At 60.1% G+C, this 27014-nt stretch overlaps 2 protein-coding genes and 1 long non-coding RNA gene across 3 annotated transcripts; 1 reads left to right on the plus strand and 2 right to left on the minus strand.

Moving 5' to 3' along the window:
* Nucleotides 1-9: 9 nt before the first annotated feature.
* Nucleotides 10-18364, plus strand: NOS3 (nitric oxide synthase 3). Its single transcript, XM_030308823.1, has 26 exons — nucleotides 10-209; nucleotides 1515-1617; nucleotides 1964-2112; nucleotides 2322-2484; nucleotides 3756-3847; nucleotides 3948-4089; nucleotides 4287-4426; nucleotides 4534-4708; nucleotides 5201-5302; nucleotides 5908-6102; nucleotides 6214-6287; nucleotides 6470-6614; nucleotides 6877-6981; nucleotides 10364-10431; nucleotides 10828-10944; nucleotides 11054-11228; nucleotides 12585-12717; nucleotides 12831-12909; nucleotides 13318-13505; nucleotides 14108-14280; nucleotides 14550-14760; nucleotides 14847-14934; nucleotides 16137-16258; nucleotides 17019-17167; nucleotides 17531-17725; nucleotides 17840-18364. The coding sequence occupies exons 1-26, from the start codon at nucleotides 46-48 to the stop codon at nucleotides 17999-18001; spliced, it is 3609 nt and encodes a 1202-aa protein (XP_030164683.1). The 5' UTR covers nucleotides 10-45; the 3' UTR covers nucleotides 18002-18364.
* LOC115509390 lies at nucleotides 9888-13384 on the minus strand. Its single transcript, XR_003967318.1, has 3 exons — nucleotides 13303-13384; nucleotides 12783-12889; nucleotides 9888-10881 (listed from the first exon to the last, which is right to left on the minus strand). It is a non-coding gene; the product is annotated as an uncharacterized LOC115509390 (long non-coding RNA).
* On the minus strand, nucleotides 18327-26347 carry ATG9B (autophagy related 9B). Its single transcript, XM_030308826.1, has 14 exons — nucleotides 25807-26347; nucleotides 25644-25687; nucleotides 25413-25477; nucleotides 25054-25215; nucleotides 24377-24518; nucleotides 22055-22809; nucleotides 21715-21868; nucleotides 21319-21498; nucleotides 20494-20730; nucleotides 20191-20324; nucleotides 19913-20009; nucleotides 19588-19711; nucleotides 19360-19501; nucleotides 18327-19196 (listed from the first exon to the last, which is right to left on the minus strand). Exons 1-13 carry the CDS (start codon nucleotides 26345-26347, stop codon nucleotides 19374-19376), a joined length of 2763 nt encoding a protein of 920 aa, XP_030164686.1. The 3' UTR covers nucleotides 18327-19196; nucleotides 19360-19373.
* Nucleotides 26348-27014: the final 667 nt, after the last annotated feature.

The following is a 27014-nucleotide window of genomic DNA, read 5'->3' on the forward strand; positions in this document are numbered from 1 at the left end:
AGGCCTGGGCTCTGCTCAGAGTGCCAGAGCGGAGGCGAGGCTGACATGGGCAATTTGAAGAGTGTGGGCCAGGAGCCGGGGCCTCCCTGCGGCCTGGGGCTGGGGCTGGGCCTGGGCCTGTGCGGCAAGCAGGGCCCAGCCTCCCCGACAGCAGAGCCCGGCAGGGCACCGGCACCCGCACCCCCACCCCCACCCGCGCCAGACCGCAGGTAAGGGCCCTGGAGGCGGCGAGAAGCAGGGGGCAGGCAGGAGGGTGTCAAGCCCTAAAGCCCCAGGCTGGGAAGGGCTAGAGCCTGTAGCCCGGCCAGGAGGACCAAGTCGCCCGCACAAAAGGGCTACCTACCGGTGTGGATAGAACAGGACAATCAGGGAGGTTCGGAGAAGAGACCAGGGTCAGGACCAGCAGGCAACAGGTGAGAGCGGGAGGTAAAGGTGCCAGTTTACCAGGTTTGAATTGCTACTCTGCCGCCAAGAGCTGTTTGACTTTGAGCAAGTTACTTCACCTCTCTGAGCGTTTATACACAATAGGGATATAGCAGTAATTACTCCATGGGATTGGTGCGGGTTTCTGGCTCGCGACAAGCCTCCAACAAACGGTGAGGATTATTTAAGAGAAGAAAGGGGCCGGGGAGGGTAGTTACAGGGGAGTGAGAAGGCAGTCTAGAAGGGGAGAGAGTCGGCCCCCGGGAGACTCAGGACCTTGGCATGGGAGGCTGAGAAGAGAGCAAACAGGCCGCATTCCTCTCCTCCAGGCCCCACCTCCTAGCGGCTGTCACCCCCAAACTAACGTGGTACCTTCAGCCCCGAGAAGAGAGAGAGGGCGGCTGAAGGCCAGGTGGGGTGCCAGGCCAAGCAGGGTGGCAGGGCCGGAGGCAGCTCCACGGGGAAGGCTCCGCACTGGCGCACCCAAGGTCCGAGGCCCTCCCTTCCTCCCCTCGGCTGGCCTCAGCCTCTGGGAGGAAGTGATAAGGCCTCTGAGGCCTCCTTTCACACAACAGTTACTGTCAGCAGGGGGTGACTGGGGAGGAAAATCTGGGCTGAGGAATCCCAGGGTTTCCCTCAGCTCAAGGGTGGGTTCCATGCCCCTCCAGGTAGGGTTCATCACAGCTCCGGGGGGGTTGGACCCCCCTGTCCAGAAGGGGTGAGGTGGGCCCTGAACAGGGATGAGACTCAGCCTTGGGCCAGGGGCTCGGGAGCTCAGTGCTCGCAGCCCTGGGCAGCCCAGGGTCTGACGACTTGGGAGACAGGTGGGCCTGGGTTTTAAAGGGACCGGTTCTTCCCATGTGGCCCCTGGCAAGATTCCTAACTTTTCTGAGCCTCAGGTCCCTCCTCGTCTGTAAATGAGGACACAAATATATTATCTACCTCCTAAGGTTTTCGAGGGGGCTGACAGAGAAAGTGTAGGAAAGCACATGGCAGGCAAGCAATCAATCACTGCGGTTCTGAATGTTGTCGGAGGGGTCTCTGGGGGAAAAAAGTTCCTCCCCCATGACCCCTCCCCTGGGTCCCAGCAGTCCCCCGCTCACCAAGCCCCCGGAGGGGCCCAAGTTCCCTCGTGTGAAGAACTGGGAGGTGGGGAGCATCACTTACGACACCCTGAGTGCCCAGGCACAGCAGGTAAGGCCAGGAGCCCACCCCGTCCCCTGTCAGGATCAGGGGGGCGAAGGCCAGTCCCCTCTAGAACTCGCCCTTTGGTCTCCAAAGACAAGAGAGACTGGGGAAGAGCCAGAGGAGATAAGGGACGCCCAGGGGACTTTGGTGACTCCCGGCCTCCCGCCCTTGCCCCAAGTCCTACCATAACCTGGCACAACCTCACCCCTACTTCCAGTCTCGGTCCCAGCCCTGAACCCACACCTGCCCAGACCCACCCTCCCTCTGCCCCCTCCCCTGCCTCTGCACCCTGACCAGGTCCTCACCTTTGTGCTCCCTGCTCTCTCTGCCTCTGCCCTCCACCCCAACCCAGGAGGGGCCCTGCACCCCTAGACGCTGCCTGGGCTCCCTGGTTTTTCCACGGAAACTGCAGAGCCGGCCCTCCCAGGACCCACCACCCACTGAGCAGCTGCTGAGCCAGGCCAGGGACTTCATCAACCAGTACTACAGCTCCATCAAGAGGTGACACCGTGCCTTGAGACCCACGGCCCACCCTTGTCCTCTGACCTGGGGCCCTGGTCCTGCCGAGGCCTCGAAATGATGATCACCTTCCCCAGGAGCTGCCCCCTATCCCACACCCTGACACCAGCCTCCCCCCAACACCCACACAAAGCCTGGGGAACCTCTCCCCCCACCCCTCGCTGACTCGACTTCCTTCTTCTCCACCACAGGAGTGGCTCCCAGGCCCACGAGCAGAGGCTTCAGGAGGTGGAAGCCGAGATAGCAGCCGCAGGCACATACCAGCTTCGGGAGAGCGAGCTGGTGTTCGGGGCTAAGCAGGCTTGGAGAAATGCACCCCGCTGCGTGGGCCGGATCCAGTGGGGGAAGCTGCAGGTGTGGCTGGCTAGCAAGCACCCAGAATGGGGACTGGGGGACACGAGAAAGGAAAGGAGCAGTGAGGGCAGCCCCTGAGGCTTCCCTGGGGGGGTCCCAAGCAGTGGGGACTTAGAGATCGGTACCCCTGGGGAGCCCCCAGTCCAGTAGCCACCACCTGGTTGTTAAGTCCAGAGGCAGTGTCTTGACTGGCTGCGAGGAGAAACACCCAGATACACTGGGTCAGTGAGGACAGCTGAGCCGTGGTCCCTGGGCGGTATCATCAGTTCAACAGAAGCAGTCTTCTGGAAGAGGCCCCTGGCTGTTTCTTCCGTGCCAGCCTCACCTGCCCAGCCCAGCCCTCTAGTGCCTGCCTGGGCCCCACAGACTCCTTCACGCTCCCACCACTGGAACAGCCTAAGAGAAACGAGCTGACCTGCAGGGGAACTTAACCCATGACCTTGGCCTCCTCAGCTGTAACTGGCCACCAAAGAATTTGGAATAAAGCCACATGCTCAGCAAATGCCAAAGAAGTCTCGAATAAAAGAACCATCCTGTCTGAACCTTGCATACCCTTGAAGTTGTTCAAAGCTGAGCTTTGAACCCATCAGACCTTCCAAATGTGATCACACTCACTGCTACATCCCTCCCGTGGCCCCAGGCCAGCCACTGCCACCCCCTGCTTCGGTCACTAACACAAGCAGGAAAGGGATCTCCCGGCCCCCTGCGGGCCCCCCCACCCCCACCCTCAGCCAGTCAAGATGGCTTCTACTAGCATAGGAGTATCAGGACAGGCAGACTCCCGGACGGCCACCTCGTGCAGCCAACCCCCCTTCCCATCAGCAGTGTGCTCAGGGACAGTCTGATGACTGGCTGGGGTCACCCGCCTTTGCTTGAGCACCATGAGGTAACGGGGAACTCACCACCCACACCCTTAGGTGGCCTCCCCGTCAGTTGGCACCCCTCCCTGGCCGTCGGGTTGGTAATGACTGGGTCCCTCCTCTGTGGCGGGTACTGAGTCAGCTTCTGCAGGGGTGGGGAGATGTCCCAGCAAGGAGATAAAGGCAGACAAGGCTGAGTTGGGTGTGTGGGGCACAGGGCAGGAAGGGCTCAGTGTGCGTGCACGCGGTCAGGGAGGCTCCTTGGAGGAGAAAGAACCATGACGAGTAACACCTCCAGCCTTTGGAGGCTTCTCAGGAGGTGGCGACACCCTCCCCTGCCTCCTTACCTTCTCCTAGAGCTGATACTCAAGACCCCTGTGTCCCCCTGTCCCCCTGCCTTGGCTGGCTCAGGTGTTTGATGCCCGGGATTGCAACTCTGCCCAGGAGATGTTCACCTACATCTGCAACCACATCAAGTACGCCACCAACCGGGGCAACCTCCGGTGAGTGGGCCCCCCCCCCCCGCCAACGCCGTGCCAGATGGCATCCCTCCCCTAGGTGCCAGCAGAGGTGGGGCTCTGACAGCTGTCGTCCCCATGTCAGCTCGGCCATCACAGTGTTCCCCCAGCGCGCCCCGGGCCGCGGAGACTTCCGAATCTGGAACAGCCAACTGGTGCGCTACGCGGGGTACAGGCAGCAGGACGGCTCCGTGCGGGGGGACCCAGCCAACGTGGAGATCACTGAGGTGGGCACAGAGAGGCGGAGAAGTGGAGGCCGGCCAGTGAGGGCTCTGCGATGGGGCACGGGGTCCAAAGGGTGGGCGATGAAGCAGGGAGGGGGGACCCTCACTGAGATGACGGGGGGAGATGCCGATGAAGGGGGTCCCTGAGGAGAGTGGGGGGTTGGGCCCCTCAGACGCCCCTCTGGCCCCGCTCCCCGCAGCTCTGCATCCAGCACGGCTGGACCCCGGGAAACGGCCGCTTTGACGTACTGCCCCTACTGCTCCAGGCCCCGGACGAGCCCCCGGAACTCTTTGCCCTGCCCCCCGAGCTGGTCCTCGAGGTGCCCCTGGAGCACCCCACGTGAGCGTGGCAGGGCCTGGGTCAGGTGGTGGAGGGGCTGCCCGGGGGTGGGGTGGCCAGGCACCGAGGCTCCACGGGCAGCTTGATCCCCACCCCGACACCCCCAGGCTGGAGTGGTTTGCGGCCCTGGGCCTGCGCTGGTACGCCCTCCCGGCGGTGAGCAACATGTTGCTGGAAATCGGGGGGCTGGAGTTCCCCGCGGCCCCTTTCAGCGGCTGGTACATGAGCACTGAGATCGGCACGCGGAACCTGTGTGACCCGCACCGATACAACATCCTGGAGGTGAGGACCAGAGGGTGGGGAGGGGGTGCGGGGGGCTGCCCGCCCCATCCCCTCCGGGCTGGAGCCTTTGACGCGCAAACGGATCCACAGACTGTCAGCAGCTGGGAGGAGGATCTAAGGTCCCAGCTGCCTCTCAGATTAGGACTTTGGAGGCTCTGGGACCACAAGTTTGGGGCAAAGGAATGCATGCGTATTGGCACAAATATGGAATTGTGTTTCCGGGAATAGGACCTATGGCTCTATAGCTTTCGTCAGATTCTCAAAGCAGATCTTGCAAAACAACGTGAAGACCCATTTTAGAGACGAGAAGTTAAGACCCGGGGCAGAGAAGTAACTGACCCAGGGTCCCTCTATGTTTTGGGGTGCCTTTGCAGGCAAGGACCTGAACCAGCCCCAAACTAAGCAGTCAGGCCTCTGGCCACCCTCGCGCCTTCTACTCCGTCCTCTCCCCTACACCTTGTCCCTACCAACGCTATGCACCCCTGCTCCCAGGATGTGGCCGTCTGCATGGACTTGGATACCCGGACCACCTCGTCCCTGTGGAAAGACAAGGCAGCCGTGGAAATCAACTTGGCCGTGCTGCACAGTTACCAGGTACGCAGGCCCAGACTGGCCAGGAGGGCAAGGGGCTGGGGCTGGAAGAGAGGGAGGCACCTAGAGACGGGGTAGGAGTTGGAGACAACAGGAAGAAGTGCCGTAGTCCGTGAGGCACACTGGGCCTGCAGGTCTGGGGACACAGCAATGCAACTCCGGTCCGGGGACACAGCACATGCGATTCCGGGTGCCGCGGTAGGATGGTCTGGTACGCCGGGAGCCCTGCTGACCAGCGCATGCTCAGTAACGCAAGCCCCCGGGGCACAGCGGGTATGGTGGTTTGTGGGACCCGCCAGCTTCTGGGAATGCTAACTCCAGGATTGAAGGCCTGCTGAGCATTGTTGTTCGAGGAAACTGCCTGCTGAGGACTTGGCCAGAGTTTAGGATGTTTTGGTTGCGGGGGCAGGACATCCAGATGTGGGAGACCGGAGCTGCTGCTACTGAGCCTCGGGGGTGGCCGTGCACGCTGCACGCGTGCAGGGGTGACAGCATGGTAGGGGGACACGGCCTGTGTTAGGTGTGGGGTGACCCAGGACACAGCGGTGGTCGGGGTGACAAGTGTGGGTCTGTAGGCTGAGTCTAAGCCCCTGCCTCCCCAACCCCAGCTGGCCAAAGTGACCATTGTGGACCACCATGCTGCCACGGCCTCCTTCATGAAGCACCTGGAGAATGAGCAGAAGGCTAGGGGGGGCTGCCCTGCCGACTGGGCCTGGATCGTGCCCCCCATCTCCGGCAGCCTCACCCCTGTGTTCCATCAGGAGATGGTCAACTATGTCCTGTCCCCTGCCTTCCACTATCAGGTGCCCACCCCACTAGCTCTTGCCCGCTGTCAGCAGCCCCCAGGGGCCTCCAAATTTTTGCTTTCTTTACTTACCTCCTCCTCCTCCACTCCCCCCATCACTCCCCTGCAGCCAGACCCGTGGAAGGGAAGTGGGTCCAAGGGTGCCGGCATCACCAGGAAGAAGACCTTTAAGGAAGTGGCCAAGTAGGTGCCCTAGGAATGCTGCTGTTCCCCCACACCCAGGGCACCAGCTTTAGCAGCGGGAAGGCCCACCAACTCCCACACCCACCGCTCAGCGCCCCAAGACCTTGCTTGGACCGTGCACCGGGGGAGGCCCTGGCTCTGTGTGCCTGGGACCCCCCCTCACCCCCCCCCCTCGCCTGCAGTGCGGTGAAGATCTCTGCCTCACTCATGGGCACCGTGATGGCAAAGCGAGTAAAGGCAACAATCCTGTATGGCTCCGAGACCGGCCGGGCCCAGAGCTATGCACAGCAGCTGGGGAGACTCTTCCGGAAGGCTTTCGATCCCCGGGTAGGGCTAAGCCCAGAGGGGTGGGGACCTAGAAGGGGCGGGGGGGGGGGGGGGTTGATTTGTATCTTCAGATGTGCTCTGGAGGACAGGAGAGGGTCACAAGTCAGAGCCCAGGAGGAACCCCGGGATCCGAATGGATTCAGGGATTGAGTAGGGGCCTGAGTCAGGGTCGGAATTGTGCCCTGCCTCGAGAGACCAGAGTAGAGGTACGAGGGCAGCAGAGACCAAGTCCCTGGGACATCTGTCTTCTCCTTGTCCACAGGTCCTGTGCATGGATGAGTATGATGTCGTGTCCCTCGAGCATGAGACGCTAGTGCTGGTCGTGACCAGCACATTCGGGAATGGTGATCCCCCAGAGAATGGAGAGGTGAGACCCAGCAGTAAAGGGGCCACTGGGAATGAGGGAAGACTCAACATGGAGTGGCTGGGCAGGAACCCCATCCCCACGAGGGAGAGTGGTGATGCCCTGAGAGTCCCCCAGAGTGCGAGTGTGGACATTCCACTGGGACCCCAGAGCCTGCACAAGCCATTCTCCAGGTCACACAGGGGCTGCCCCTGACACACACACACACACACACACACACACACACACACACACCTGCTTCAGTGTGTCCCCAAGTCATTTCCATGATCAGTAAAAGCATTTAACACATGGAAGGCACTTCTGGGCTGACTGACGAGGTTAGACTGCTCTCAAGCATGGACAAATTAGAAAAACAGCGATACTCCGCCCGCTACACAATGTCGGCTTTTCCTTTTCTTCTTTCCTTGACGAAAGAAAAAGAGATGTCAACAGAGATCAGGCAACTTCGCTTTCTGAACAAATCCTTAAAGAAGCGAACTAGAGCACCGCCACAGAACACTTTATTATTAACCATTATCTTTCCAGCTTCTCCGTCCCTGGAGGCCCCAGCTGCACTCATTTCTAGGGCTCTCATGTTTCAGCGTCTAGGCGATAAATGCCTTCTTAGCACGAAGTACCTCCTCAAGTACCCTAAAGCAGAATTCCGATGCAAGCCTTCCCCCTGCCGTGCGGCCCATGCCGGCCCCCATTCTCATCTGCGTTGCAAAGGAAGATAGAATCACTTACTCTTTTAGTATAAGAGTAGTGTTTGCACCCGTGTGACCCACGAGCCGACGAAGACCCAGCACATTTCCATCACCTGGGCAGTCCCCTTCGTCAATGCCTCCGGCCAGCCCCTTCCCAGGCCATCCCTACCGAAGGCCAGCACACTTCTGACTTCTGTCACCTTAGTTTCGCCCGCTCTAGGATGTCATAGAAAGGGGAGCACACGGTAAGTGTTCGGCCTGCTTTTGAGGCTCACCTCCCCGTGAATGATTCAGCACCTCATTCCTTTCGACCGCTAAGCAGTGCTCACTATGTGACTACAACGCGTGTTTCTCTGCTCTCCTGCTGACGGACACTTGGGCCATTTCCAGTGTTTGGCTGTTATGAATCAAGCTGTCATGAACATTCTTGTGCAAGGCTTTCGTGGGCCTATGTTTTCATTTCTCTTGGATGAATACCTACGAGAAAATTGCTGGGTCATCGGGTAAATGTGTGTTTAACTTTAAGACCAACCAACAAACAAACAAAAGAAAAACCCTGCCGAACAGCCAAATGGATTGAACCGCACACTACAGTCTGTGCGTTTCGATGTATGTAAATTTTATCTGATTTTTTAAAAAAATGGAGCAAACCTAGGAATACGCCCCATAGAAAATGGGGTGTATTCGCTAAAGACACTAACAAGAATGTGTACGGCAACATTGTTCATAATAGTCCCAGACTGGCGACAATTCCAATGACAATCAACAGTAAGCATGGAGAAACACACTGTGGTTTTATTCAAAGTCTATACAGCAATGAGGGCGAACGGATCACAACCACACGATATAGATGAACCTGACAATGTAACGTAGAGGGAAAGAAGCCAGACACAAAAGAATCAGACCATAGGGTTCACTCTGTATTCAGTGCAGAGAAGACAAAACCAATTCGTGGTGACTTAATCAGGAGAGTGGTTGCCCTCGCGGGGTGGGGGCGGGGGGGGGGGGGCTGGTGACTCAGAGGGGTAAGGAGGTGAATCCTAGGATTCTAGCGATGTTTCTGGAGAGGATGCGGACTACGTAGGTAGGTTCAGTTTGTGAAAATCTAGAAAACTGGACATTAAAGACCTGTGTGCTTTTCTGCATGTGTGACCCTTCAACAAAAGGTTCAGAAAACAAAATTTAGGCAGTATTTGAACCTAGAGACCCCCACCACCCAAATGCATCTACAGTTAATGCTGAGACGTCCCAGCCTTGGCGCATTTCTGGCTTTTGCTGCACCAAGATGTTCCGTGTAGCCCATAGCTATCTTCACGGCAGAACATGACGTGGCTCAGCCTTCCAGAAGACGAGATGGAGGCATGGCAGGGAGTCTGAGGGCTGTTCTCCCCCTATCGAGTTGGCTGAAACATCAAGGACTGGCCACATCCAGTGCTGGCAGGAGTGAGCAAAGAGCACTGCTCTACCTGGTTGCTGGGGGACGGTCTGACTCACCTTCCTCATCAGGTCTTTAAATCCTCTGACTTGGCAACTCCACTTTTTTTTTTTTTAATTTTTTTTTTCAACGTTTATTTATTTTTGGGACAGAGAGAGACAGAGCATGAACGGGGGAGGGGCAGAGAGAGAGGGAGACACAGAATCAGAAACAGGCTCCAGGCTCTGAGCCATCAGCCCAGAGCCCGACACGGGGCTCGAACTCACGGACCGCGAGATCGTGACCTGGCTGAAGTCGGACGCTTAACCGACTGCGCCACCCAGGCGCCCCTTGGCAACTCCACTTTTAAGGGCGGCCCTACCGAAACACGCAAAAGAGGCAGCAGGAGTGTATATACGCAAGTGCTTGGGCATCGGTCATAGACCACCCAGAGTTCCTGAGTCAGAGGGAAGTCTCCTACATGTAGTACCTGCCAATGAGGGGGCACTATGTAGCCATTCCAAAGAAGGAGAGGTCGGGGGCACCTGGCTGGCTCAGTCGGTTAAGCATCTGACTTCCGCTCAGGTCATGATCTCGGGGTTCGTGAGTTTGAGCCCTGGGTCAAGCTCTGTGCTGACAGCTTGGAGCCTGGAGCCTGCTTCGGATTCTGTGTCTCCCTCTCTCTGCTCCTTCCCTGCTTGGGTTCTCTCTCTCTCTCTCTCTCTCTCTCTCTCTCTCTCTCTCTCTCCCCCTCCCTCCCTCCCTCCTTCCCTCTCTCTCGTTCCCCCTCCCTCCCTCCTTCCCTCTCTCTCTGTCTCTCTCCCTCTCTCTCCCAAATAAATAAGAATTTTGAAAATTTTTGTTTTTTGAAAGGAGGTCATTCTTCATGTGATGACCTGGAAGGAAGGACATCCATGATATATCCATGACAGGTTGTTAAGAAAAAGCAGATAAATATGGTGTGGCCCCATTTTTACTTTTTTAACAAACTATAAATACAGATACATTTCTGAGTTCAACGAAACAGAGCTCGGAGGTTAAACACCTGTCAACAGGGCCCCTGCCTTGGGGGCCCGGACTAGAGGGAAGGGAAGGTAGATTTTCCCTTTTATCATTTTATGGTTCTGTCATGTTTCCAGAAAGCCGCTACCTGGTTTGAAATTTTCCAAACAAAATCACAATTTACAGATAAGAATTCTAAGGATCAGCCCAGTACAGTTTTCAACTTCTGTGTGGTTTGAAGTAAAGCAAAACTAACCACGATAACCACGCTTCCCCTCGCCAGAGTTTTGCGGCGGCCCTGATGGAAATGTCTGGTCCCTACAACAGCTCCCCTCGGCCAGAACAACACAGGTGAGTGGGGGTGGGACTTTGGGGGGAGGTGGAGGGAGGGCAGTGAGGCATCTGGAGACAACGAGAAAAGGGGGGCTGAAATGTTCCCCCTCTGCACCTCCACAAGCTGGAGGGCAGAGGTGAGGGGGCCTGGACCCCATCACAGCTCAGGATGCCCTCCTCCCTTGTGACCTGCCCACTCACAGTCTGGCCAGTCCTGAGGTGTCCTTCAGAGAGAACAAGGGGGGCACGCAGGGCCTGAAGGCGCAGAGATCTCTGGGAGACAGAGCCAAGCCCGAGGACAGGGCCCTTCTTACCCCAGATGTAGACACCCTGAAGCTGTCCCCTGGCTGTGTCTGGGCCCGCACCGAGCCTCCAGCTCCCTGTGACGGCCCTGTCTTGGTCTTCTTTTGCCAGGAGTTACAAAATCCGCTTCAACAGTGTCTCCTGCTCAGACCCGCTGGTGTCCTCCTGGAGGCGGAAGAGAAAGGAGTCCAGTAACACAGACAGTGCAGGGGCACTGGGTACCCTCAGGTCTGGGGGGGGCTGCAGCGAGGGGAGGCGGGGGAGGGCGGGCACGCTGTCTGGGCACGCGTGGGGCTGGAACGGGTGTGGGCTCCAGTGACGGCTCCCTGCACCCCAGGTTCTGTGTGTTCGGGCTGGGCTCCCGGGCGTACCCCCACTTCTGTGCCTTTGCCCGTGCGGTGGACACACGGCTGGAGGAGCTGGGTGGCGAGCGGCTGCTGCAGCTGGGCCAGGGAGACGAGCTGTGTGGCCAGGAGGAGGCCTTCCGTGGCTGGGCCCAGGCCGCCTTCCAGGTGAGCCCCTGGACCTGTCCCCGCGTCTGACCCAGGCTTCCGCTCCCACCTGAACACCCAGACTAACAGAGCTGTGACTTTCTCAGCCTGGGCTTCCTCCAGGGGCAGCTCTGCCTGGTCTGGGGGTCATGCCTGAAGCTGGCCAGGCTCCTTCTCCCATTCCTGACGCTCTTTCAGGGCAGGGCTGGCCCAACCAAGGTTCCCAGGCTACAGCTTAGCAGGTCTGGGCTGACGGAGAGGAGGAGGACATCCTTGGGGGGGGGGCTGTGGGGGCACCTGGCGCAGGCAGAGGGCTTGCTGGGGTAGAGAAAGCCCAGCTGGAGAAAGAGACAGGCTCAAGTTGGAGGAGGAGGAGAATGGAAAACAAGACTAAAGAAACCACATGAAAGGGAGTGCCTGGAAGCTAGGAGTGGGACAGGAAAAGCAGGGCGCACTGTGAGATTTTAGGGACACCACTTTAAAGACGTGAGGTCAATGAGAGGAACATCCAACTAGAAGCAGGAAGGTGCTGAACTAACTCACTAACTCCGGCAGCAGCGGTGGGGGTAGGAAGGAAGGGAGGGGGCCACGGAAGGAAGGAAGAGATATAAGACTTTACACACACAAAAGAAAGATTAACAAGACTGGTGACACAGGTCGGAGGAGAGGGAGCAGCCAATCACAGAGGGACCCTGGATTTCAAGGCGGGAGCTGGCCAAGCAGTTTGCAGGACTTGTACCTGAACAGAAACAAACAGAATATGCACCCTCCCAGGGGTCTTGCCCCAGGGGCCCCCTCCAGCCTTTGTGAGCCACTCAGGAGGGACAGACCAGCCAGAAACCCTTTCCACAGCCCCCCCACATGCAGGGTCCTGCGCCAGGAGCGCTCTAGGGTTTTACATAATCTTCGCCAGAAGCTAACGGGGTGTAAAGATGGGGTCACTGAGGCACGTGGAATTTAAGCACAGGAGTCAGGGTTTGAACGCAGGTCTGAACGCACAGACGCACCGTGCGCCGAGCGCCGCGCTCCCTAAGAGATGAACGCTCACCAGATTGAGTAACCGGCCGGTGTGACCCGAATGAGTGGGTGTCAGGGGAGAGCTAGTGCAGTGGCCCAGCCACGAAATGGGCCGAAGAACGAGGCACGGTCGGCCTCAGCCTCCATTTCGATCCCATTCTCCGTCCCGCCGCCGGGGCCGCCCCCGCCACAGGCGTGAGCCGCGGCAGGGCCCCTCCACTCCCACAGTCCCCGGAATGGAAGGCGACAACCGGACACCCAGCAGGCCAGCTCGGCCTCCCACCTCAGCCCCCCTGAGCTCCTCTCTGCCCCGGCCCTCGCCGGTGGCCAGAGGCCCTCAGCCCCCACCTGGCCCCTCAGGCCTCCTGTGAGACTTTCTGCGTGGGAGAGGACGCCAAGGCCGCCGCCAGGGACATATTCAGCGCCAAACGGAGCTGGAAGCGCCAAAGGTACCGGCTCAGCACCCAGGCGGAGGGCCTCCAGCTGCTGCCAGGTGAGGCTCTGGCCTCCCCCTGACCCTGCCGGCCCCCCCTGGGCTCCCGGGGCCCCAGGACTAACCCTCAGGGGCCGGGCCGGGCTTCTGGCTGAGTCTCTCTCTCCCCCCAGGCCTGATCCATGTGCACCGGAGGAAGATGTTCCAGGCTACCATCCTCTCAGTCGAAAACCTGCAAAGCAGCAAGTCCACGTGAGGACAACCACTCCCGCCCCCACTCACACCTGTCCTGGCCTCTCCCCCCCCACACACACATACATACCTGTCCTGGACTCTCCTCCCCTCCCACATCTGTCCTAGCCTCTCCTCCCCCCCCTCCAAACCTGTCCTGGCTTCTCCTCCCCCCACACACCTGTCCTGACCTCTCCTCCCCGCCTCACACACACCTGTCCTGGCCTCTCCCCCCCCCCATACACACACCTGTCCTGGCCTCTCCCCACCCCCCCCATACACATACCTGTCCTGGACTCTTCTCCCCCCACACACACACCTGTCCTGGCCTCTCCTCCCCTCCCCCCCCCCGCCCCGCCACCCCATCCCAACACCCTCCTCCCAGGTCCTCCTCGCTCCCCCTAACTGCCCTACCTCCTCACCCCCCAGCCGGGCCACGATCCTGGTGCGCCTGGACACTGGAGGCCAGGAGGGGCTGCAGTACCAGCCGGGGGACCACATAGGCATCTGCCCGCCCAACCGACCGGGCCTCGTGGAGGCGCTGCTGAGCCGTGTGGAGGACCCGCCTCCGCCAGGAGAGCCCGTGGCCGTGGAGCAGCTGGAGAAGGGCAGCCCTGGTGAGGAGGCGTGGTCTGGGACATGACAGTGACAGCCCGCCCTGTCCCCCTGACTTCAGGGTCCCCTTGAGCTGAGGACCTGGCAGGCAGCTTCCACCTCCGCTCACATTCGTAGTGCCTGTGCTCAGAGCCGCCTGTGCCTCCTCCTGTCAGGGTGACCTTGCTGCGGGATGGTCCACAGAGGGTGGCTTTCCCAGTACCTGCCCCCCATGCCGCCCAGAAGGCTGCCCTGTCCCTCTGAGCTCCTCCCAAAGTCTCCTCCCGACAGCCCAGCCTGCTCCACAGCTGCCGTCGGGTCCACCCTCTGCCACACCAGTGCCTAGGGTTAAAGTTGGCGGGGGAGAAGCAGAGCCCAGACCAACCCAAACCAGCCAGGGGCCCCAAACACACACACACACACACACACACACACACACACACACACACGTACACAGGGGCTGCCCAGGCAGGTTCACCACCACTGTTCAAAGGCAACGTCTCCAATAAAGCGCAAGACATGGATGGTCAGGGCTGGTGTTACCCCCAAGCAACCATCGCCTCAGACCACGCAGTTCCAGCTGGCCTCTTCCTCAGACCTCCCCTGTACACCACCCCCCCCCCAGGTGGCCCACCCCCCAGCTGGGTTCGGGACCCCCGGCTGCCCCCCTGCACGCTCCGCCAGGCTCTCACCTTCTTCCTGGACATCACCTCCCCGCCCAGCCCTCAACTCCTTCGACTGCTCAGCACCCTGGCGGAAGAGTCCGGAGAACAGCAGGAGCTGGAGAGCCTCAGCCAGGTGCAGGGCCACCCCGGCGGGCAGCAGGGGCTGGTGAGGCAGGACGAGCTGGGTGGGGAAGGGGAGGCACCTGGCTCACGTGTCCTGGGGCTTAAGACCCAGCCCCCGAGTCACTAACTCGTCGCTGAGTTCTCGGCGCTCCAGAAACGTTTGTTGGCCCCAACTAAGGAGGCAGAGACCCCAGGGGGCTCAGTTCAGGAGGAGCGAAGAAGGGAGGTCGGCGGGCAGGGTTGGGAGGTTCCAGAGCCGTGACGCCCCGCCCCCACCAGGACCCCCGGCGCTACGAGGAGTGGAAGTGGTTCCGGTGCCCCACGCTGCTGGAGGCGCTGGAACAGTTCCCGTCCGTGGCGCTGCCTGCCCCCCTGCTCCTCACCCAGCTGCCCCTGCTCCAGCCCCGGTACTACTCCGTCAGCTCGGCGCCCAGCGCCCACCCGGGAGAGATTCACCTCACGGTGGCCGTGCTGGCGTACAGGACCCAGGGTGAGGTTGCGAAGGGCCGGGGTCAGGGCCACACGGGGACCCGGGGACGGGCCCCTCACCGTCACCCTCTCCTCCCCGACCCCCAGACGGACTGGGCCCCCTGCACTATGGAGTCTGCTCCACATGGCTGAGCCAGCTGAAGGCCGGAGATCCCGTACCTTGCTTCATCAGGGGGTGAGTGAGTAGTTCAGGGACATCAAAGGAGAGAGTGTCCATCCAAGCAGGGGTGGACAAAGTGCCCCGGGGACGGCCGGGGACAGACAGAGGAATCAGCAGGTGGTCGCACAGGGTGAGGGTGGAAGCTTTGGTGACTGGGAGCAGGGAGGACCGACTCAACACGTATCAAGGATGGGGTGTCCGCTCAAGCGACTTCAGAACTTCGACGAAGTTTTGGGCGTTTTACTCATTGGGACTTAGCGTCCTGCCCCGAAGCTTCCCCTCCCAGAGACAGGGCTGGGATTCGCCCAGCAGCTCCTGCTGCACTTAGGTACACTATGTCCCCTGCTTATTTGGCTTTTTTGAAAGTTGTATTTATTTGTTTGTTTTTGAGGTGGGGGGGGGGTAAGAATCCCAAATCCACAATGTCAGCGCAGAGCCCAACGCGGGGCTCAAACTCACGAACCGGGAGATCATGACCTGAGCCGAAATCAAGAGTCGGATGCTTAACCGACTGAGTCACCCAGGCGCCCCATCCCTTGCTACATCCTCGAGGTCAGTCTGACTGGGGAGGCAGTCAGGCACTTGGGAACTGTGTCCTGTTCCAGGATTAGTCCTCACTTAGTCCAGGGAGAACTAGTTAAGTTACCAAAGTATCAGTAAGGACCGGAAGAAAGTTAGTCTTCAGGATGCCCTTCCTGCGTGCCGTGTTCAGAAGTCTCGCCCCACCCAGCAGCCAGGACCCAAAGTCTCAGGGGGGACTTAAAAGAGCTTCCAGGATGGGCACCAACTAGGCCCCGTCACCCAAACCCATCAGGAGGAATCACACACTGTGCCAATCTACTGAATACGATCCAAATACCCATATTAAGGCTATGACTGAAAATGAGTGAACTCGTTATGAGCCAAAAGCTGTCCTTCCCTTCCCATGTTTTGTAAATCTCTTAAACTGAGACATCAGAACATTCTTCACTTCAAATTACATTGTATTTCCTGGGACCCAACCTCCAGAAGCACAGGTCCAGGGAGTTTCTGCCTGCAGGTAGAGTTCTTTCCATAAACACATCGTGCTCACGGTGAGCGAGACTGTGTCGGACACACGTGGCAAGTATTATCCCACTTATCAGTGGAACCTGAGTTCTCTTCTCTCCCCTCAATGGAAGATGGTAAGAATCGGGGGAGCTGGGAAAGCACAGGGGCCGACAGTGTTTCTCCACTAGGGCTCCCTCCTTCCGGCTGCCGCCTGATCCCAGCTTGCCCTGCATCCTAGTGGGCCCTGGCACAGGTATTGCCCCCTTCCGGGGATTTTGGCAGGAGCGGCTGCACGACATTGACAGCAAAGGTGAGACTGGGGGCCAAGGGAGTGACTGGAAGGCAGGAGGGGGGAAAGGGACAGAGACTGGAAGACAGAAACCTGGAAGACAGGAAGGAAGGCAAGGAACAGGCCACAGAGGTGAACAGAAACTTAGTAGATCAACCAGAGGGCGGTGCCCTGTTCACTTGGCTCCCTGGTGCCAGACACAAAGTAGGCAGTCTAACCGGATTAAAGACAAGGGTACAGGGGGAACTGGAAGTCTGGAGAGAATGGGGCTAGGACTCAAATGGCCAAAGTGTACTTGGGACTGCCCCAGAGCTCACCCAGCTGTGTCCAAGACCCAAGGAAGCTACAGGATGTTCAGGTTGGACGTGGGGTGTGCAGGGCACCCGGTAAAACAAAAGGAGGGGGCTGTGACGGAGAGGAAGGCAGAGAGTGCGGAAACTGAGGGTGTGGAAGAATATGGGGTTGGAGCAGGGACCGTGCTAGATGGGGGCTCTTAGAACTTCCGTGTCAGATGGTGCCAAGGGCGTCTGAGTCAGAAGCCCCACGTTCTAGCGCAATGCCACCGCTGGTCGTTCCACCCGAGGCGCCACCACCTCTCGTAAGCTGCCTCCCCGTGAGCGTCGTCTCCGTAAACCAGGGTCGGGCAAGGTCTCTGTGAAAGCATTCCGCACTCTTCTGGAGGCCAGACACCAGAGGCTTGGGCTGTCAGTAGCCAGTGGGCGAAGTCGCTAGGGCTGCGCCCCTGGGAGGGGGCTCTCCCAAGCCGCAGTGCTACTTGCAGGGCTGCAGCCGGCCCCCATGACCTTGGTGTTCGGCTGCCGATGCTCCCAGCTCGACCACCTCTACCGCGACGAGGTGCAGCATGCCCAGCAGCGCGGGGTTTTTGGACGCGTCCTCACCGCCTTCTCTCGGGAGCCCGACTGCCCTAAGGTGCGACCCCCTGAGGCCCGTGGTAACCTGAAGCTAGGGGCCGGGGAAGCGCCCTCTTGCGCTCCAGCAGGGCGCCCAGGCCCAGGCCCGACCACGCCCCTCCGGTGCGCGCCCTCCGCCCCGCCCCTCACCTGGCGCCCCGCCCCTCGGCTGGCACCCCGCGGCACGCAGGCCCCCGCCCCCACTCGGCCCCTCCCGCGTGCCTTTTGGTCTCACCCACCTTCACCAAGCCCCGCCCCTTGTTTGGCTCCACCTCTCTAGGCCGCAGAGCCGCGCACTTAAGCCTCGCCTGGCCCGCCCCTCCCCCGCCCCCGGGACCCACGCGCGCCTTAGGGCACGCCGCTTAACCTCCGCCTCCCTCAGACCTACGTGCAGGACATCCTGCGGACGGAGCTGGCGGCTGAGGTGCACCGCGTGCTGTGCCTCGAGCGGGGCCACATGTTTGTGTGCGGCGACGTCACCATGGCAACCAGCGTCCTGCAGACGGTGCAGCGAATCCTAGCGACGGAAGGCGACATGGAGCTGGACGAGGCCGGCGACGTCATCGGCGTGCTGCGGGTGCGGGGGGCGGGACCATGCCGGGGCGGGGCGGGGCGGGGCCATCCCGGGGGCGGGGCCCACTCCCGCTTAGGTCCCACTCTAGTTCTGATCCGCTGCCCTCTTTCCCGGCAGGATCAGCAACGCTATCACGAGGACATTTTCGGGCTCACACTGCGCACCCAGGAGGTGACTAGCCGCATACGCACCCAGAGCTTTTCCCTGCAGGAGCGGCATCTGCGCGGCGCAGTGCCCTGGGCGTTCGACCCTCCCGGCCCAGACACCCCCAGTCCCTGAGAGCCCCTCTTGCTTTCCATCCCAGTTCCAGGAGAGGGGCCGTCGGTCTACTCTGGTTCTGCCGCTCTCCTGTCGGTGTTACCAGACCAGCCACCTCTCCCTCCCCTCCCGAGGTGCCGTCCCACCTCTATCCAGAGACTGCCCACGTATTCCAGGGGATGAGGGAAGTGTCTCTCTCTAGGTCTGTTTACCTGCCCCAGGTCCGGAGGGTCCCTCCCAGCAGTGATATTCCCGGGCCTACTGTCACCCCCTTTTTGTGTTCATTAGGTGAGTTTTAGGTTCCCCTTACCTTCCTCGGGAGTATCTTATCTCGAATCCTAATCTCTAAATCATTAAAATATTTATTATTGAAAATTCACCATAAGAGACTGGACCCGATGTTACAAGTGCTACCAAGACGCCTAACCCAGCCCCATCGATTAAAATTGCAGAACAACAAGCTTTGTTAACTTGTGCAGCTGGAGGGCGTGACAATTCTTTGACAGGGAGTCCTATCCTACACACTCCACTCTGGCCCAGCGCTCTGGAAATGTGGCTTCCAGCCCATCACGGGCAGTTCTGTGTTGCTTCCTTGCTCTTGATTGAGAAGGAGGTACAGCCCTCCACCAGGAGTGGGGACGCCAGAGACGAAGGTCACAAAGAGGTGCAGCAAGCCATGAGCAACCTTTACAGCCGGTTTCAGACAGGATGAGGATCCACACCCACTTCCGCAGCCAGCGCTGCCAGTGCTGAGCTCCAAAACCACCAGCCCTCTGTAGAGTCTTTCCACTCACAAGTCCCCAGTGGAACGTGAAGGCCAGACAGGCTTGGAGAGCCCACTGCCATCCAGGTCCCGTCCCTCACTGTTTCCCTTGCATTTAGCTAGGCCTCCACCTTGGCCCCGTCCTCCACCCTGAGGATACCTGGGGATTTCTTCCCAGGCAATTGCTCGAGGACAGTTAGTTGGTGTGGCGTCCCCTTAGCCCCTTCAGACGGGGATAGTCTCTAACACTGTCTCCAGATGCCTTTGGCATCTCCTCTCCTACCCTTTCTCTGCTCTCTTGGATGAGCTTATCATTAACCTCCCCCAAGTCCTGCCCAACTAAAACATCCTGAGATCTAAAGTCAGGGGGGCGGGGGTCTTTAAAGATAGCTCGGCATCATGCCCTTCCACTCGGCCTTGTCTGATCTCCTACGGCTGGAGAAGCCAGGGAACCTGGGGGAGGAGAAGGCTCTTGGCAAGCAGTCGGAGGTTTAGGTTCCAAAGATGACCATCCCTATCACCCTGAATTCCCACCACTGCCCCCATCCCTTCAAGTCTGGCTCCACCCAACTTTCTCTTCATTCCCCAGCTCCCACCCCAGTTAGACAATACTGACCCTGAGGAGCCCTCTCAGTCAGTGCTAGGGGCCTGGCCAGGCTCCTTCTGGGCATCTGTGGTCTCCTGAAACCTTCCGGCGAGCAGATTCTGGGTTCTCTGGGTTCTCCACTGCTGTCTGGGGCTGGAGGCAGGACTGGAGCCTGGTGAGATGAGCCAGCAGCTGGGCAGTGCAGTGATGCCCCCCGTCAACCCAGGGTCTGTCCCCCGCACACCCTGACCACCTCACCATCACTTGACCAGGACGGCTTCTCCTCATCAGGCGAGAGTGTCTGGGAGGGGCTGGACCAGGGCCTGGACAGGGAAGAGGCTGAAGCCTCACCCCACAGTTCCTGCTGCTGCTGTTGATGGAGCTAAATGGAACGAAGAAGGATGATGGGCTTCCTTTCTGCCCCTCAGTGTGAAGCACAGCCCCTGGACTAGGTGCAGGGGGTTTTAAAACCTCCTCTTCCGGCTCCCATTGTGTACCTCCTTACACTCTACCCCACGCTCAGTCTCCATTTCACTCAGCTGCTTTCTCCCTACATGTCTCTTTCTGGCACCCTTCTGCTCACCTGGTGCAGGTAGATGGCATGCAGACTCATCTCAGCAGAAGCAAGCTCCGGGAGCTGGGCCAGCTTCTGGCCCCCAGTGCCTCCTGGGGACACACAGCTGGAACAGAGGGTGCAGTAGTCCAAAGACATGCCCCTCCCCCCAGGGCCCCCAGGGAGGGCCAGACTTGATCTCCCCTTCCCAATCACCCCCAGTGCCCCTGCGTCCTCCTCCTGGGGGATCAGCCCCGCCACCCGTGCTGTTCTCCATCTCATCTCGGGCCCACTCCACTCCCCCTCACCTCGGGTCCTGGGCAATGCGGGAAATGGAGGCCAGGAGGCTGGCTGTGGCTGCGGCTGGGCAGGGGGCTGTGGGGCTCAGGTCCCGCGGGGGCAGGAGGGGGTGCACCAAGAGGTTGGCCAGGAAGGCCTCAGGCTGGGAGCAAGAGAAGAGGGTGTCAGAAGTGAGGCCAGAAGGGGAGGGAGGAGGTCTAGGGAAGGCCCGGGAGCAAGCTGGACCAGGGAGCAGGTCAATACAAACAGTGAGTTGGAGGGGAGAGCCTGGGGGTGGTGAGGGCAGAAGAGTAGGCCAGGCTGCAACTCACCAGAGGTGAGGAAGAGTCACTGAGCACCCCCGGGGTGGGGGGACTGCGAACAGAAGTGGCGCCCCAGGCTGCTGCATCTTGTTGGACCCTGCCCCGAAGGTGCCCCAGGAACTTGGAGCTGTGCCCTGGGGGGCGCCATTGTGGATGCACCAGGGAGAACCTCATCAAGGAGAGCTCAGTCTTTCCATCCTCCGCACGCTGAGAGAGCGAGGCCTCTGTCTGTCCTGCCGAGAGCCACTGAGAACAAGAACAGTGCATCGTTCACATCCTGTGGACACTGCTTTTATAGCTTCCGTGGGAGCCTTGCGGGGTAGGCGTGACAGGAAACACTAGCCCCGTTTTCCAGGTCAAAGAACAGGAGCCACGATGGGGACTTGCTCAAGATCAACCAAAAATACAGCGGCAAAACAGGACCTGGGTCTACAGCCAGCACAAGGGTAGGGCGCAGGCTTAATGTTTTGCCAGCATGTGCACGATGGACCCCAGGGCTGGCTGGCCTGACCGCCTTATGCCAGCCCCGTCTACTGACCAGCTCATTTCTCAGCCTCTCTGATGGTCTCCGCTCCTGTTTACTGGACTTACAATGTGCCAGGAACCCTGTTAGGGTACTGCACACATCATCTCATGCAATCCTCACAGCCCTGTGCATTGGCTACGGTCACCATCCTCATTTGACAGATAAGGACACTACCCCATGGCAAGTGACAGGCTCCAGGTCACAGGTGGTCAGTGATAGAACTTGGGGTGGAACCCAGCTTTGCTTTAAGTGAGGCAAGCAAACCCCTATCCAACCACAACCCCACACAGCCAGGGATGGGCTCTAACCTGAGGGTGGCCGTGACGCTTCACATCCATCAGGGCAAAGGAACAGATGTCCCCAACTCCAGCCACATCCACAGTGAAGTGATGAAAAAAGTCAATGATCTCCAGGGAACGGGGGCAAAACCAGAACAGTAGAAACAGCGGAGTGAGGAGAGGAGACAGGAGCTCCTCCAGGAGGGAGACCTGGGGAAGCAAGGTGAGGCTGAGAAACAGTCGTTGAGGGGACTCGTGATCAGGACAAAGAGGTCTCCTAGGACGCCTGCCAGGGCCGGAAACCTCCAGAGTCACTTGCCGGCTCCCGGGATGGCCAGCCCGGAGCCCGTTTGCCCCACGCCCTCCCCCAGACCAGACGCCGGCGGCTCTGGGGTCTCCGCGGCCCGCTTCGGGCCGGACCCTCACCGCTCGGTACTGAAGCAGCCGCGCCATCTGCCGGTAAGCGCTGGCCTTGCCGGCAGGGCCGGGCTCCTCCGGGAGGTAATGCATGTGCGCCAAGGCCGCCTGCAGCAGGAACTGCGGGGAACGACCCCGGCCCTGTTCTTCCGGAATGAAAGACCTGGAGATCGAGATGGGGGTGCAGAAGGGGGCCCGCGGTTAGGAGGACGTGCGGGTGGGAGGCAGGGCCGGGGGAGAGGGGGCGCCCAGGGCGGGGTTGGGGGTGGTGGTGTTGTAGGGATTCGCGGGAGGCTCGGCCCCGGGTCAGAGGGATGCCCCCCTCCTTCCCGGGCAGCTCCCCGAGCACCTGGCCACGGTGGCGGTGACCCCGAGCGCGGTCATGGCGGTGAGCACGTGCTCCACGGCCAGCACGTCCTCGTCGTAGACGGTGAGCACGAGCAGCGCGGCGAAGAGCGCGCCGGCGAAGAAGACGAGCTGGCGGGCCAGCAGCGCGAGCAGGGGCGCCGGGGGCGCGGCGGCGCGCAGGAAGGCGGCGGCGGGGCGGTAGGCGCGCGCCAGGCGCGCGCGCAGCTCGTGCGGCAGCTCGTTGAAGTGGCGCAGCTGCAGGTGGGCCAGGCGGGACCAGCGGCGCGTCCCCAGCGCCCCCGGCTCGCGCCGCAGCAGCTCCGCGTGGCTGTAGAAGGCGTGCAGCACCTGCCAGGCCAGCACCAGCGGGCTCAGCGCCAGGTTCACGGCGGCCAGCAGCAGCACCGTGCGCCGCCAGCGCGCGGCCAGGGCGCCTCGCTGGTCGCTGCGCTTGTAGGCGTCGGGCAGCTCCCAGCCCCCGCGGAAGAGCGAGAAGGGCCCGCGGAAGAGAAGCAGGTCGACGTTGAGCGCCAGGCCGCGGCTGAGGAAGGCCGCGCTGCCTCCCCAGGGCAGCGCGCAGCGCGCGGGCAGCAGGCCCTTGTTGGCCAGCGCCACCTTGTAGTTGGTGTAGCGCAGGATGCGGTGGTGGACGTCGAGCTCGGTCAGCGGCCGCGGCTGCACGCACAGCCCCCCGCTCTTCTGCAGCGCCAGCAGGCGGGACTGAACCTCGGCCCAGGGCACCGAGCTGAGTTCCTCCTGAGGAGAGGGGGCTGTTGAGCGTCAGCTGGGTTCCTCGGCGCGGTGATGCCCAAACTCACCTTCACGGAGCTACCTCCCTCGTCTGCCCTCTCCCCACCTTCCTCACCCAGTGTCGTTCAAGGGGCGAAACCTGTCGCCTTTCCCGTTCTGCCCTCTCTTGGCCTCCTCTAACCTTGTCACTGACCGGGGCGCTTATTTCCCTTCATTGTCTCCTGAATTGTGTTCCTCCTGCCCCTGCCACTCTCAAGGCCATGAGTCTTGTGCTTCCCAGGGACACCTCGTAAGTTAACTTCTTCAGGTATTTGGTCTCAGCTTCTCAGGAGCAGATTTTCTGAAACCTCCCCGCCCTGGTTCTTCACAGAGGGCACAGAACTGCTGCTGGGACCTGGGAACTGTCTCTCCTTCCCAGCCCTAGGGTGCAGGCCAACACAGGACCTGAAGCCTCACCACCTCTTATCTCAGCATGCTTTGAGACCGACCCCCCGCCCCCAGCCCCATCCCACTCCACCGCCCATTAACCCTCCTAAGACACCGGCTGTGTCCGTGTCTGGGTGGGGTGCTGTCAGATCTCACTTGGGTCTCATCTGCAAACCTCACGTTAGCCCAGTTTCACCCAGCTGCCCCAGTCCGGCTTAGTCAAGTCCCTCCAGGCCAGCCTCTCCAGTCCATCCCAGGCTCTCCCCTTCCCCTGGAAGGAATGGGGGAGGGGGAGAAAGAAGGGAGGAGGAGGAAGAGAAGGGTCAGCAGCCTCCTGGAGAAGCAGTGCTCTAACTCCTGCCTTCCCCCACCGGTGCTCCCCTGGACCTCTCCATCCTCCCTGCACTCTGTCTGTGCTCCCCCACTCGAGGGGCCTTTTGGAAACCTCTCCCCTTGGCCCTGCAGGAGAGACGTGCGGAAGGTTCTGCGCTTCTGAGGGGAGCAAGGGAAGCAGGCTGCAGAAGACAGCCTTTGAGCTGAGCCTTAAAGAACGAACTGGGGAACAGAGTAAGAAGGAGCATGAACGAGATGGGGAGGAAAGAAAGGGCAAAGCATGAACTAGGACAGTGAAGGGGCCCACACAGTGGCTCACTGCAATCGTGAGGGAGGCCAGAAAGTGTGTGGGGGGGGGGGTATCACCCAATGGGGCCTGACCACTCAGTTGCGGGCTGGTGGGTCCACTCCTCACTGCTGCCCACAGATGCTCACCACCCCCCCACCTCCTGCATCGGGCCTTGGAATGCCTTCCCACCTCCTATCCTTCCCAGCCCCACCCAAATTCCTCCTGCCCTGTAAAGTCGGATGACCGCCCTTCCTCTAAATATCCACTGTTTGGAGCACAAGCATGTGACCCTAAATCATCAGCTGTAATCCAAGTCAACAAACCTCCACTCGGGTAAGGACCAAGCCTTAGAAGTAAGTGGTGGTACCTCTTCTCCTAACATTACTCAGGGCCTGGGCAGGTGTCAGCGAGGCCTTCTGCCTGCTTTCCAGTGGGCGCTTCCATCTGTCCAGCCCCCGCTCCTCCCTATTCTCTGTCCCCACCCCTGACAAGGCACCCCTCCACAGACACGCCCGCCCAGCTCACCGGGGGGATGTGCAGGGCCTCCCTGTAAAACACCTGGATGTCCCAGTAGCTGAAGAGGTTGCAGACTGAGCGAAGCAGCTGTAACAGCCAGAAGGCTGCCGCCAGGATCAGAAGAAAAACCAGCAGGGGGCTGGAGCGGATCCTGTGTGGGGTGGGACAGATAGCAGAGAGAAAGTGGGGGCCCAATAGAAAGGGAGACTAGACTTGGGGAGCGAGGGAAGAGTCACAGAGAGAGGGACCCAGCTCCACCAGCAGCTCTCAGCGTGTGGGCCCTGGGAGACCCTGAGGCCCTTACAAGTGTCGGCAAGGTCCCAACTTTTTTCAGGTAAGACGAAGGTTTTCTGCCGTTTTCATGCTCATTCTCTCATGAGCATACAGTGGACTTTTCCAGAAGCTACGTGTGTGACACCACATCGGCAGCTGATGGAACGTGTGCTGGTGTATTCTTAGATCTTAAAGCTATTCTCAGCTTCGGTCTCGAATGAGGTAAATATACCTCATAAACAAATGCTCTTGGGCGTTCTTGATCAAGTTTAAGTGTATTCAACGTGTGCGGAGACCAAAAACTTGGGAGTACTGCTGATTTAGACCGAAGGACAAAAGGATGGGGGGGCGGTGCTTGTCTGCTTGTCTGCTCGTCTCCCCCTTCCACGCTCCCCCCACCAGCTGTCACTCACCGCTGGGCACACTGGGAGGAGGACAGGATGGCATCTGCCAAGGTGACTTTGCCGTGGAGCAAGCCAGGTGTCGTCCTGTTGTTCGGTTGGTTGGCGAAGAGAATGTTGTAATCCACGCAACGAAGGAGGAAGGTTGTGAAGGTGACGATGAAGACGAATTGTCTGGGAGACAGGGAGTGCAGTGGTCAGGCCTGAGGGCAGGGCAGGCTCCTGCCCCAACCTCCAGGTCAGCCCTGAGGGTCCTCCCCTCCCCGCCGAGCCTCTGGGCTGCTTGGGTGGGGTGCGACACGGACTAAAAGCAGCAGGCACTGCTGAGGGAGCAAGGTGACAGAGTCTGGGGCTTGGGACAAGCATCTCACCCCAGCCGGAAGACATCCTCCAGCAGGATGCAGGCAAAGCCACTCCTCTGGTGGTAGCTATAGATGTGGCGGTGCGTCAAGAAAGAAGCCTGAGGCACGAAGGGCCTTTCTCGAAGACACCTCTCCCTCACTTCCGCAACCCACTGCGCCCTGAGAGCCGCCGGCCAAGAATGGCACCAGCACCAAAGGGCCCTCCCACGCCAGTGCTGCCAGGCCGAGCACAAAGGATATCTTGGTGAAGAAGCTGTCCAGGTTCTGGATGTGGTGCCAGGAGCCTGGGCACAGAGGGGAGAGTGTTGGGACTTGGCTCTCCCCTGAGCGCCCAGTTCACATCCTCGGGGGCCCCCAGGCCCTCCCCAGCATGCTCCCCTCGCAGCCCCACACCCACACTCACCTCGGAGCCCTTCGGGCACATGGAGCAGGGGCTGCTGCTCCTCCCCGTGGAGGGGTGAATCTTGGGGCCCCTCGGGGTCACAGTCCTCCAGCCGCTCATAATCCTGCTCAGGGACCAGAGGCCCTATCCGCAGCCCAGGAGGGTCCTGGGGGCATCGGTGCGAGGGAGGGGGAGTCACTGGGGCCAGGGGTGGGGTGGAGTGGGAGCCCCAAGAGGGGGGAGCAGAGCTGGGTGTCATCGCGGGCCCTGCCTGCGTTGTTGGGGTGGGGAGGGCACTGTGGGGAGGCTGAGAGCCCCCTGGGGCCTGCATCGCTGGGCAGGGGGGTCCCAGGGCCGGGGGAGGGACCGAGGAAGGGGAGCTTCTTGTGTGAGGGGCAGGGGACAGAGAGAAGATGGAAATCCGCCCTCTGCCAGGCCCCCGACATGGAGGAGGAGGGAGAGGGGGCAGCGGCATGGGGAGGAGAGGCAGTGATCCAGGCCCCAGGTCTCCCCACCGCCCCAGCCGCCCTCGGTTCCCCCCCCAGCCCACTTGCCTCACCATGGGGCCAGTAGCTTCTCCTGAAAGCTTGGACGGATGGGAGCTGCTGCCGTATCCACAGAGGTCTGGGTTGCTGAGCAGGGACTCCGGCAAGGATGGTGACAACAACAGCAAGGTGACTCAGTCAGGGCAGGCCTCAGGCGTCCAAGCCGGCAGTCACCTGTCTGACAACTCACACCCCTTCCAGGGCAATCTGCGGCCAAACCTGTCACGGCCAAGCCTCTGTGCCTGGGAGGAGCACGAGCTGGAGAGGCAGAGGCGGAGAACATGCAGACCAGAGACACCTACTGTCCCCTCCTCAGACCTGGAATGGATTTAAAGGGAAGGCCAGAAAGTAGCAGCCAAAATAACAAAGCCAAAAGAAACTCCTACCAAACGATTCTAAGGCTATGAGGCTAAGATGTTACATCTTTGACTTCTTGAAACCTGGTCTCCTCTCTCTACACATGCACACAGGGATCCACAGAGAAAGGCTTTAAGACCAAAAGCAAAAAGAAGAAAAAACAAAAGAAAAGGCTGGTGTTCTGTTTGCCTGCCAATACGAAGGGGAGGGGAGATTGCCAGACTGGGCAGCCAGGTTGCAGGAAACTGAGGAAAGGGAGGAGGTAAAGAAAGGAGAGAGCTATTCCAGAAGTGAGGAGTGGTTTGGGGAGCTTCGGTAGAAAAAGGC

Source organism: Lynx canadensis, chromosome A2, assembly GCF_007474595.2.
Source record: "Lynx canadensis isolate LIC74 chromosome A2, mLynCan4.pri.v2, whole genome shotgun sequence".
Lineage (NCBI taxonomy): Eukaryota > Metazoa > Chordata > Mammalia > Carnivora > Felidae > Lynx > Lynx canadensis.

Bases quoted from the DNA above. Each gene is read 5' to 3' on its own strand.
- ATG9B (XM_030308826.1), bottom strand. From the start codon at position 26,347: ATGGTGAGGCAAGTGGGCTGGGGGGGGAACCGAGGGCGGCTGGGGCGG. The intron at 25,478-25,643 runs ATATCCTTTGTG...ACGCACCGCCAC, and splicing joins TGGACAGCTTCTTCACCAAG to ATCTATAGCTACCACCAGAG. The intron at 21,499-21,714 runs GTGAGGGTCCGG...TTGCTTCCCCAG, and splicing joins GGCTGCTTCAGTACCGAGCG to GTCTCCCTCCTGGAGGAGCT.
- NOS3 (XM_030308823.1), top strand. From the start codon at position 46: ATGGGCAATTTGAAGAGTGTGGGCCAGGAGCCGGGGCCTCCCTGCGGC. The intron at 2,113-2,321 runs GTGACACCGTGC...TCTCCACCACAG, and splicing joins TACTACAGCTCCATCAAGAG to GAGTGGCTCCCAGGCCCACG. The intron at 10,432-10,827 runs GTGAGTGGGGGT...TTCTTTTGCCAG, and splicing joins CCTCGGCCAGAACAACACAG to GAGTTACAAAATCCGCTTCA.